Here is a 12118-nt window from a genome sequence, read left to right on the forward strand (position 1 = left end):
ATAAATATGAGAAGACCTCTCAAAGTGTAAATCAAGCATTTGATTTAAGTATTTGTTCTATGTTCATATATACAAAGGAATTCTAGAAAGATTATCTAATTAAGCCATCTTTTATTTGAATCAGAATGTGGTAACTTCAAATCTACTAATTAAGGATTCCTATAAATTATTATATCAAAATAAAGGTCAAAGAGATGTTTTGCAAAATTTGCATAGATTGATATAACAGAACTATGTATTTGGGAATATATATCAAGTTATAGTTTATCTACACTTAACTGAAAATATCTTATTAAATTCAATATGGCTTTGTTTTGTATAAAGTGAAGTATAAAGATACATTGTAAGTGTAATTTATTTGCTTATTTATTTGTTTTCTAAAAAATGAGATACTACCCAATCTATTTCAAATTTCAATTAAACATCAAGAATTCAGTTTAGTTTCTAGTATAGCATTTCAAATTATCAAATCCAAGTATTAAATATGTAGTTGATAAGATGTAAAAAACTAAATTTGCTTTGTCTTGAATGTCTATGAGTTTTAGTGCAATAGTTTCAAAGAAATTGGTTTGTCTATAGTATTAGAAAAAAGTAGAGATTATAAAAGTAAAACTGTTCTTACTGTTTCAATATCTTTTTGATATTAAATAAAACTCTAGATAATTAAAAAAACATTGCTAAACTGAAGAGACAGATTATTTGTATGTTAATGTATTTTATAGTTCGATATATAGATTCAATGTGATACTTTTTAACCATTCACATAGCTTGATTAATATTTGATTTAGTTCCTTTGCATACTGTCTGATACCATTTGTACTTACCACAAAATTTTCTGAAGATCTTATCTTTAAAAATTCTGACATATGGTCCCTATAAAGTACCACATTAAGTGCATTCATGCAAGTGCATTTGGTCATATTGAATTATGTCAATGCACTGTTCCAGTTTTATGTGGTGCCAAATACATAATCAGTGAGAACTAAAAGCTATTTGTTTGTAGAAGTTCCATTTATTTTAAAATGATTGCAACAAATGAGAAAATCATCATGGATTTGTGTTTTACATTAGGGCCAGATTAAATTTTTATTGCAAACATGGACCTGCCAATCTGAGCTACAACTTTTCCTCTCAAAAATGCCTACAGAGCCACTGTTTAAAGAAAGAAATAGAAAATCAGTCTAGTCTTCTTTTAGTATTTTTCTCAATAGTCCCTTTACAGTAATTTGGTTAGCGATTATGTTTGCTTTTAAGTGGATAAAAAGGTATTGGGGGAGCAATTTTGAGGGAAACTGCATAAACAAATTATAAATTACACTTTGTTCAACACTATTTCCTCTTCCTTGGAGGAGAGAAATTCCTAGGGTTTCCACTGATAAAAGTGGTGTGAACTAAAAGTTCCTTGTCTTGCAGAGAACTATGAATTATCTTATTTCTATTAGAAAAGATTACATTTTACATTTCTGTAATTTCACTGTGACTTCTGTTATGATATTGCTATAATATTTGCATTTACTATGTTCTTGTAGGACTCTACCTACAGCCAACAGCTGATTATACCTAATACAGGATTACCTTTGAAAACAAAAGTTTTTGCAGCTGTGAGAGCAACAAACCTGGATGGAAGGTACTGCCAATCATAACGATAAGTTGGCTTTGCATTTAATACTCTATAGTGGGCTATAATGAGTTGGGTACTTATGAAGTTGTTCACACTGTTGAGTTCACAAATTGTCTCTAACCAGTCTGATTATTTACTAACTTGTTTTCTAAGTTCATCCAGCATTGCTGTTAATTAACCAAATATTTTATTTTATTTAATTTTCCATATTTGTTGTACTTTCCTTTTATGATTGGTCCTGGATTGAGTTAAGTAAATAACTAGATAGGCTAGGTTATCCAACCTAAGTAATGAAACCCAAATCAAACAAAAAACCAATTTCCGTTATTTTCCAAAAACACAACAAAACAACGAAGAAATTAACCAAGGTTAAGAATATTCAAGATTATTAGGTTGTCCAAAGCATCTGGTTGGTTTTTAGTTGAATTCTATTTGAACAACAACCAAGTCTCCTACAACTGGCCCCAATCCATTGGGTTCACAACCTCTGGTGATCACAGAAAAAGAAGTGCAAAATCTATTCCACAGACAAAAGCCAGAAACAGCACCAAGGCCAGACAAGATAACTCCTTCTTCCTTAAAAGTCTGTGCTGACCAATTGGCCCCCATCTTCACCCAAATCTTCAATAGATCACTAGAGATGTGCTATGTTCCTTCTTGCTTCAAGCGCTCTACTATCATCCCAGTGCCAAAGAAGCAGGAATTGAATGACTACAAACTAATTGCTCTAACATCAATAGTTATGAAAATCTTTGAAAGGCTACTGCTGTCCCATCTGAAAACCATCATGGATCCACTGTTAGATCCCATGCAGCTTGCATACCAAGCAAATAGGTCGACAGATGATGCTGTTAATATGATTCTGCACTATATCCTACAACATCTTGAATCTCCAAATACCTACACAAGGGTCCTCTTTGTAGACTTCAGTTCAGCATTCAATAACATCATTCCAGACATTCTTCTAACTAAATTAAACTAGCTGGTGGTACCTGAACACACTTGTAAGTGGATCATAAGCTTCCTAAAGGACAGGAAGCAGCAGGTGAAGCTAGGCAGAATCACATTTGATACCTGTACAATTAGCACAGCCCCCCACCCCCACCCCCGGCTGTGTGCTTTCTCCACTTTTCTTCTCCCTATATACCAATGACTGCATCTCAAACGATGTATCTGTTAAAATACTGAAGTTTGCAGATGACCCAACAGTGATTGGTCTCATTCAAGACAATGACAAATCCACATGCAGACAGGAGGTTGTACAACTTGCCTCATGGTGTAACCGGAACAACTGGAACTGAATACACTCAAAACCGTAGAAATGGTGGTAGACTTTAGAAGAAACCCTCCCATACTATCAATACTCTTACAATACTAGACAACACAGTATCAAGAGTAGAGACCTTCAAATTTCTAGGTTCTATTATATCACATGACCTAAAATGGACACCTAACATCAAAAAAGCACAACAAAGAATGTTCTTTCTGAACCAACTCAGAAAGCTCAAACTGCCCAAGAAGCTGCTGATACAGTTCTGCAGAGGAATTATTGAGTCTATCATCTGCACCTGTATAATTGTCTGGTTTGGTTCTGCAACCCAACAGGACAGACACAGACTTCAGAGGATAATTAGGACTGCAGAAAAAACAATTACTACCCACCTGCTTTCAATCAAGGACCTGTATACTGCACGAGTCAAAAAGAGGGCTGTGAAAATATGTACAGACCCCTCACATCCCAGACATAAACTGTTTCAACTCCTTCCCTCAAAATGATGCTATAGAGTATTGCACACCTGAACAACTAGACACAAGAACAGTTTTTTCCTGAAAGCCATCACTCTGCTAAACAAATAATTCCATCAACACTGTTCAACTATTTACAAAGTCTGCACTACTATTACTATTAATCTTCTCACCATTCCTTATCACCCATCCCCTCCCACTTGTGACTGTATGACTGTAACTTTGTCGCTTGTATCCTTATGATTTATATTGACTGTTTCCTAGTATTATTTGATTGCTTATTGTACTCTATGACTATTATTAAGTGTTCTACCTTATGATTCTTTGACTCTTGATGAATGTATCTTTTCTTTTTTGTATACTGAGAGTATTTGCACCAAGACAAATTCCTTGTGTGTCCAATCACACTTGGCCAATAAAGAATTCTATCTATCTATCTATCTATCTATCTATCTATCTATCTATCTATCTATCTATCTATCATTCATTCATTCGTCTGTCTGCCTGTCTATCTATCTATCTATCTATCTATCTATCTATCTATCTATCTATCTATCTATCATCTATCTAATAAAAGCATTGTTTTAGCTCACCCAGTATCACTAACTCTAACTTATCATGGATAACATATCAGGATATCAGGGAAATTTTATTTTTCATATATACTCTCCAATTCTTTAAATAAGAATTGACAGCTTTAATTACTGCAAATGTATAAAGAACTTGAGCACATAGTTTAGGAATATGACATATGGCATTCAGAACTGAGCTTTTCTTTGGCTTGTCAAAAATCTGTACTCAGTCAATATTTTAATTGGTTCATAGTTTACATTATTTTAAATTTATGGATATTTATTATTCGCTGGGCTTACATATTAACCTAAGCTATAAAGTATGGTTTGCCAGTTAGGGTGATTAGCCAATTCACATCATATCAAATCCAGACCCATGTTCTGAGTAAATAGGATTTATGAACCTAGACAATCTCCTGGTGTTTATTCAGTTATTTTCTTGTGTATTCAAAAGCAGAATCTACCTCAATAGATGATAAAAATACATATTGTATGGCTAAAATGTAGTATTGTGTGGGGCACGTATCTATTAATCTTTCAACAGATAGATTCCTATCTTAGTAGTAGATAGGGTTTTTTAAAGCAGAATACTACTGTTTCATACCTTCCATTTCTAGGCTGAGGTTTCTTTCTTTTTTTTTTCAGAAGTCAGAAGAGTTTAGTGGGCACATTCACTTAAGACACATAACAAAATAACAGTTAGAAGGGACATTGGAGGTGTTCTAGTCCAACCCATGCTCAAGCAGACAGCCCTTTACCATTCAAGACAAATGGTTGTTCAATCTCTTCTTAATAACCTCTAGTAATCAAGCATCTGCAACTTCTGTAGACAAGCTGTCCATGATTAATTATTCTCACTGTCAGGAAATTTCTTCTTATTTCTAGATTGGTTCTCTCCTTGATTAGTTTCCCTCCATTGCTTCTTGCCCTTCAATTGCTTTGAAGAACAGCTTGACCTCTTCTGCTTTGTGACATCTCCTTAGATATTGAACATGATTACTTAACATGATTACTCATTTTGGGGGCTCACACAACACCTAACCTAACCAAGTGGTCTGGTTCATGGAACTTGCTAAGTCACAAAAAGTAAACAAATAATAAATAAAAACAAAAAACCCTAAGTTAATATGTTGTGCAAATCCATTTGTAAGGTTTTACCCCCAAAAGTTATGCATCTTGTAAGCTACTAAAAACACAGTATATGAAAGATTGTAATGAATGAGAAATAGTGCTTTAACTGTTAATATTTTTTTTTTGGCAGATGGAATGTTTTGATGGATTACTGCTACACTACTCCATCTGGAAATCCAAATGACAATTTGAGATATGATCTCTTCTTTAGGTAGACATTTTTAAATACCATGTTTATATTTACATGGTTGTGATGGATTACACAAAATGTATGGATTGTTATAAAAGTAATCTCAAAAGGTTTAATTGCTTAGATAAAATATTAGTTTCATTTAATAATTATTTACAGCATTAAAATATCAGGTAATATAATAAGTAATGCATATAGAAGAATTGAATCTTTGGAATTAGTGCAGAAATGTGCATGTAAATAATCTGATAAGTCTAACCTATTCTATTTGCCTTCATCAATAAATATATACTAAGCAAATATTTTCAATTGACGGCTTCCAATTTGAATTTCTTTCAAAGGAAAAAAATTTGGAGAATAGCATAAGTGGATACAGGTCACACTGAATATATATTTCTTCCAGTAGTGGAGGAAGTGTATATTTCAATTCCATTTATGGTAGAACATAAGCAAGAATGTACTCATATTTGCTTACAATGCCTTACAGCTGTTAGGCCATTATTTGTACAAAGAGAATACAAGGTCTTACTATAGGCTTTAGTACTATTTTTATAGCTGTTAAATGCTTAGCATCAAATACTATAATCATCTCTGTCCATAATCTTTGAATGCATAATACCACACAGTGAAGAAAAAGAAACACATGAAGTAAGATTTTCTGCAGTAACCATTCTTGGAATGTCATTTGTTTCATTTTAAAATAGTATTTATAACTCATATTGATGAGTCTGCATTCATTCATTTACTACTATTCTTTCCAACAGTTCTTCACAGATTGATGTGGTTAAAAGCATTCAAAATTATTCTTGCACATGTACATGTTCAATCAAAAACACACATACCTATGGCCATGCAGATAAACTGTATAAATGAAAATAAATAGTGCTATTTTTGCTTCAGAGTTAAATGGACACTTGAATAGGCACTGTGTGATAAACATTCTTTGCTAACAATTTCCTTACAAACCCAACATTCTATCTACTATTCTGTTCTGATTTGTCAGTAAATCTGGTCATAATTTTTCACATACATGACTATAGCTGAAACAGTTGTTATGTTCAACAAGAGTCTGATGAGTTGCTGTAGCAAGACAACTTGTCTCATATGGTATATCTGCAATATGTTTGATATTGAACTTTTGAAATAGTTAACAAAGCAATACAAATATGGTATGTTCAAAAGGAAGGCTATTCATTTATTTAAATGTATAATATACACTTTGTCATGGGAACCAGTGTTCCTTATGTGAAAACTCTAGGTAATATCCCATTCAGACTTTTTTTTCCAGAGGCAGATGTTCTTGCATCTTACTATCTCTTGTATTCTCAGAAGGTGTGTAGAAAAAAATGCCAACAATTTCTAAAATGTAGTATCATTAATGAAATGCTATTCTTTTTTAGAGGTATTACTCAAGCAGTGAAAGTTACTTGTTTCATTTGTTTCCTTTTCAGTTGTGACAAAGACCCTCAGACAACTATAATTGAAAATGGAAAGAGTCAAATGGGCCGATTTTCTTTTGAGGTGTTCCGCTTTGTGAAACATAAGAACCAGAAAATGTCTGCGGTTTTTCTACATTGTGTGACAAAGTTGTGCAGAGCTGATGACTGCCCTTTTCTTGTTCCAGTATGTTTTAGAGACTTTGTGTAGTGCTGCAACTTGAAGGCTTAACATTAGGGGGTGATAATAGATGATCTTTTGAAAAAGTAGTTGACTACTGTGTAATAAAATTCATACCTTCAATGATAGATTAATATTCAATGTGGTATTTACACTAAAATGAAATAATCAAACTGATTCTGTTAGCTTTGGTGAACCTTGCTGTTCCTGGCTGATTCCTTCCACTCTTACATTATTTATTTAACAGAAAGGTAGGGCTTGGAAATTATTAATATAAACAATCAAAAGAGTGATGTGAAAGTCTGTATGTAATATGATAACCTAAGAAATCTAGATTCATCTTCCAATAAGCTTATGGTGAGCAAAACTGAATCCAAAATAAAATTGATTTAATGTAGGGAGAGACTTTATATAAATTCCTGAAGTGCTGCAAAATTAGGTATAATCAATTACATCCAGAGGCCATTGAACAGTGTTCAGAATGCAAGGAGTGTTTGAGTTGCCCAAAGTAGGATGGGAAAACTTACTCCTCTCTCCTCTTGTGCTCTAGGAAATACATATCCATTTAGAAAGGTATGCAACATCCCTCCTGCAGTAGTGTTATTATCTCCACTTTTCTCCCAGATTGAAGCTATTCTGTTTAAGTTAAACTGTTCTATTTATATGTGGGTAGAATCTCTTCAAAGTGAATCAAAAAACAAACCTGCTGTTGATAAAATAGTGTATTTTAGTATTTCACTTTTTGAAATATTTTTACCCATTTAATTGTATAAAAGATATTCAAGGTTCTTGAATATCTGTGAATATTTGTTAAATCAAATTTACTTAAGGTTACAATTGAAGTTATTTGTATACATTTTTTAAATCTCAGCCAAACTAGTATAGATCTTTCTTTTGTACCTAGCTTAGGTTGATTTATCTAAAGGTGCTTATTCCTTAAAATGATTATAGGACTGCCTGGAATATATCAGGGCAAAAACTAAGAGATTCTTTTGACTCAGCCTGGTCTTTCTTTTCCCTTTCTTATGCTTAATTCCTCGAGTCTGTTGGAACCTCATCCCTCTCTGTTTTATAACCTTTCCAGGTAATTAACAACTCTTATAGTAGGGTATATTACATTTTTATTATAGACAAACTGTTGTGCCAGTTTGTTATCCCTGCCTTTTGATTATACTTTTGTACTGTATATTTTCAAATGTTCATCACTAACCTTTTTTTTTGGTAAGTATTCCAACAGAGAAAAAGTATTCTTTGAATTACACATTCCATAGCTAGGGAATGTTTCTCTAATATTTATTTTAAGTTTTCATTTTTCCCCATGTTCTTTTGAAGTGCTGACCAACTCTTCAAAACAGATTTTCTGAGTATGTAGAAGAAGGTAAATTATAAAGAAAGTAACTCAGTAATCTGAAGGGTTTGGTAAAGGCTGGAACATACAAAGGAGAACATTGAAGTGTAAGATTATGGAAATTATTTCCTACTTAGGTTTTATGGGAGTATCTGCTGGATGGAGTATAGAATTAGTGCAGTATAGAATTAGTGAAATTCAGTAGCCTGAATTTCATCTGTTATTCACCAACCAAATGTGGAGTAATTTGAAAAACCTCCTATATGATATTCTGCATGCACAATAAGGAAAGACAATGCAATATATAACCATTATACAATAAAATAAGTTCTGAATATGTTAGGAAACAACCAAGAATGAGCTATTGTATTTTCAGTGGTTTTCAAATGTTTCTTTCCAAGGAAGACTCTTTTAAGCAGGAGAGTTTTACTTTTAGTTTAGTTTTTTTAAAGATTCAGTTTCTATGAAAAGTTAAAACAGAACACCAAAGAAAATTAGTATTTCTTCCTGCTCTGAATCATAATTACTTTGATTGAAACTTCTAGACCTGCAGTAATAGAAAAAAAAGAGATGTGGTAAAGCGAACCACTTGGACACCTCAGAGCATTTCTGGAAGTGCAGTAATATCTGCTGGCCCCATAATTACTAGAACTGGTAAGGACAATCATCTTACATAATTTCTAAAATATAAAGTAGAAAATTTTCTGTTCAATAATGACTTCTTGTTCAAGAATAGACTATGTTTGTATTTTATTGTTTAATTTTCATATGACTAAGTATGTAGTCATATGTAAGGCAGTTTTGACTGTCATGCTTCTCATGAAGGAGAAGACTGAAATGTTTCTTGGGAACAAATTTCTTTATATAACCTTGACAATTGCTATAATTTGAAGAGGGTTTTTCAAGACTTAAGAATTGAAGCTTCTAAAACCCCTAGAGGAATGAAGAGTTGTAAAACAACAAGGATTCTTTGCTTTTAGAAGCAAGGACTTCATTTTGCTTTGAGGAATAGATTTAAATTGTGCAGCTTCAGAGATTCATTGGTTTGAGGAAAGAGGAATGGAACATTGTCCATCATTTTTAGTAACAGGCAGCCCATTCAAAATTATGAGTTGTCTGTAAATTGGATGTTCTCAACCAGGGAGTGCCTGCATAGACCTCATAGATTCAAAAAACAGATTATGCAGAGATCAGAATCCTGCAGAGAACCTAAATAAATATACCTGGATCTTCCTTGTAGTTATTCATCATCCATAAAGTCATCAACTTATATATTATGTGAACGCCATAAAGCAACCAAAGAGCCCACATTTTTTTCCTATTTCATTCCAGTGTATTTTATAGCATACTGTACTTTGAATGCTACAATAGACAATAGCTATAACTTATACCTTATAGATAGAGTTTTCTAGTTTGAAATTTCTAGTAGAAATTTTTGTTTAGATGAATATCTTTGTAAATGTGAATTTAGAGTTGGGGTGTTAGATTAGTTATTCCTGTTTAAAGTATCAGTGATTTTGTCTGAACACAAAGAAAATGAATACCTTCAATCTAAAATGAATCTATTTTTGTATTTCATACAGAGGAGATCCCAACTAACAATTCACAGCTTGGTAAGTTATAGCAATTGCAATAAATTTCCTGTAATTTTAAAAGAAATATTTGAATTTTATCCTAATTACTAGTCAAATGTTTTGTATTTAGGCTGACAGATACATTGCAACATTTTCTGCTAATTTCAATGACAGAAAATGTTAAACATCCAGATTAAAATTTTCTGGGTAGCTTTTAAAAGCTTATCAGATCCCATCTTTTAAAAAGCTTATCACATTTAAAAAGTCAGTCACAGTTCGGTTTATATTATTGTCATCAGACATAATATATCTCTGGCTGCATTCCATGGTAAATGGTAAGAAAAAAATGATGTGGAAATGTGGCTGTGCCCAAATATTAAGAAAGAAGGCACTGAACTGAGATTAATAAGCAGAGCCACTGTTCAACCCAGAATTTTGCTGAGAGCAAAGCTGAATGGAAAATGGTTGGGTACTTTTTCACTGATTTACCTGCAGTATCTTTAAAATAAATCTGTTAATAAATCTGGGAATAAAGTCTGCCAATTCCAGAGAGACAATGAAGTTTATGACTTTTTTGAGAACACACTTTGAGATAGCACTTCCTTTGGGCCTAGAATTTATGGTACAGTGCTGTTGAAAGCAAGTACCTTTGGTTTTGGGATGGGTTTGTTTTGTAATCAAATATGGCTAAGATATCATGCATTTGTTTTATTTTATTTTGTTTTAATTTAATTTATTTTTAAATTTATACATTGCCCAAATCACATGTATTTTATTTTGATTCTGACTCTTTTCTCTTGAAATCTCTTTCCTGCATAGGGTTATTTTTGCCCATTGATTCTTTAACTATGATTATTGAGAAGTCAAATATATTTAGCTGGATTGTTCTCAGGGCTTACAAAATATTTGTAATTCTTTGTTCTCTATTCCTTTTCTTTGTAGGAAATCCAAATGGATCCTCTTTCCAGCTGAATTCAGTCACCAGTGCATTGATTTCAGGAATAGTAATTCTAGGAATTATCAGCACCATTTCTTGTGTACTGTCCCTTCTCCTTTTCTACAGAAAAGGACACAGCAGTAACCTTATTTTGAGTGGTGTAAGAAATCCAGTTTTCAACTAGAAGGAACAAATAATTTGAACATTCTCCAATTGCCATAAAATGTATTTGCCTTAAAGGGTCACCAAGGAATAACTTTATTGTTATCAGATTTCAGTTATTCTTTCTAGTAGTGTTATGCCATTATATAGATAATAAGTAATAGAATTAGCACTGTAGCTGTTTTCTGTCATTGATGTACCATGTATGTGAATGAATAGGTATTTTGATGTTTTGCCAATGGGATAACTGATAATAGAAACTGAATCATAAAGATTAAATAAAGCAAAATCCTTGCCTAAATCTATATGTCTATATAAACCAGAATGCTATGAAACTTTCATAGTTAAATTATACCTTTCACAAAAGACAACCTCTGTACTTACTTTCTACAAGGTTATACACTATGTCAAAACTTTCTATACCTCTCTCTAGAGATATTTTTGATTTTTATATATTTATAGAGACATAATTTTGGATTTGTATCAGGCAACAGAAAACACGACAGAACATGATTATAGCTTGGAAAATGAGATTGAATGTTGTAATGAGACCTTTTGTTTTGTTTCAGCATAACATCTCTTACAGAACATTTAATATTTTGACTATACTTTGCCTAAACTAAATAATTGATATTGCAAATTCAAAACTCAATAATATGGATTGAAACTCTTCATAGTTTTGGATATGTGAGGGCAGGGCAGGGCAGGGCAGGGCAGGGCATCTAGATTCCTCTCTTATTCTTCTTTCTCCCTTTGGAATTGTTTGAAAATTGTTTCCCTGTTTTTTAAAACTGGTTTCCTCTGTACTGTTTTAATGTAATCAATTAAACCAAACAGTCAACTGTAGGAAACCATAGAAACAGTTTGTCCCAGAGGTGGTATTCAGCAGGTTCTGACCAGTTAGTGGAGAACCGATAGTGGAAATTTTGAGTAGTTTGGAGAACTAGCAAATACCATCTCTGACTTTCCCCACCCCCATCTATTCTCTGCCTCCCGGGTCCCAGCTGATTGACTGGGTCTTCTTTTGTTGCCCTGCACAGGAAAATGTAGCTGGAAAGCAAATTAGTGGGGTGGGGAGGGAATGGAAGCCCACCAAGTCACACCACACCCACCAATCCACACCCACAGAACCGGTAGTAAAAATTTTTTGAATCCCATCACTGGTTTGTCCCCATCCCTCTCCTCTCCTCTTTCCTCTTCTCCTCCCCTCCACTCCTGTT

The 12118-nt window shown here is 33.1% G+C and overlaps 1 protein-coding gene across 1 annotated transcript in view; it reads left to right on the plus strand.

The window, feature by feature from the left end:
- ZPLD1 (zona pellucida like domain containing 1) overlaps positions 1-10920 on the plus strand; it is a 39585-nt gene extending 28665 nt beyond the window's left edge. Inside the window, exons 5-10 of the mRNA XM_026700496.2 lie at positions 1530-1627; positions 5201-5281; positions 6712-6883; positions 8771-8879; positions 9809-9838; positions 10742-10920. Of these exons, the coding sequence (XP_026556281.2) occupies positions 1530-1627; positions 5201-5281; positions 6712-6883; positions 8771-8879; positions 9809-9838; positions 10742-10920 (669 nt within the window). The remainder of the gene's footprint in view (positions 1-1529; positions 1628-5200; positions 5282-6711; positions 6884-8770; positions 8880-9808; positions 9839-10741) is intronic.
- Positions 10921-12118: the final 1198 nt, after the last annotated feature.

The sequence above is a fragment of the Pseudonaja textilis genome, chromosome 7 (genome assembly GCF_049901715.1).
Source record: "Pseudonaja textilis isolate UNSWEBS1 chromosome 7, rPseTex1.2, whole genome shotgun sequence".
NCBI classification, from domain to species: domain Eukaryota; kingdom Metazoa; phylum Chordata; class Lepidosauria; order Squamata; family Elapidae; genus Pseudonaja; species Pseudonaja textilis.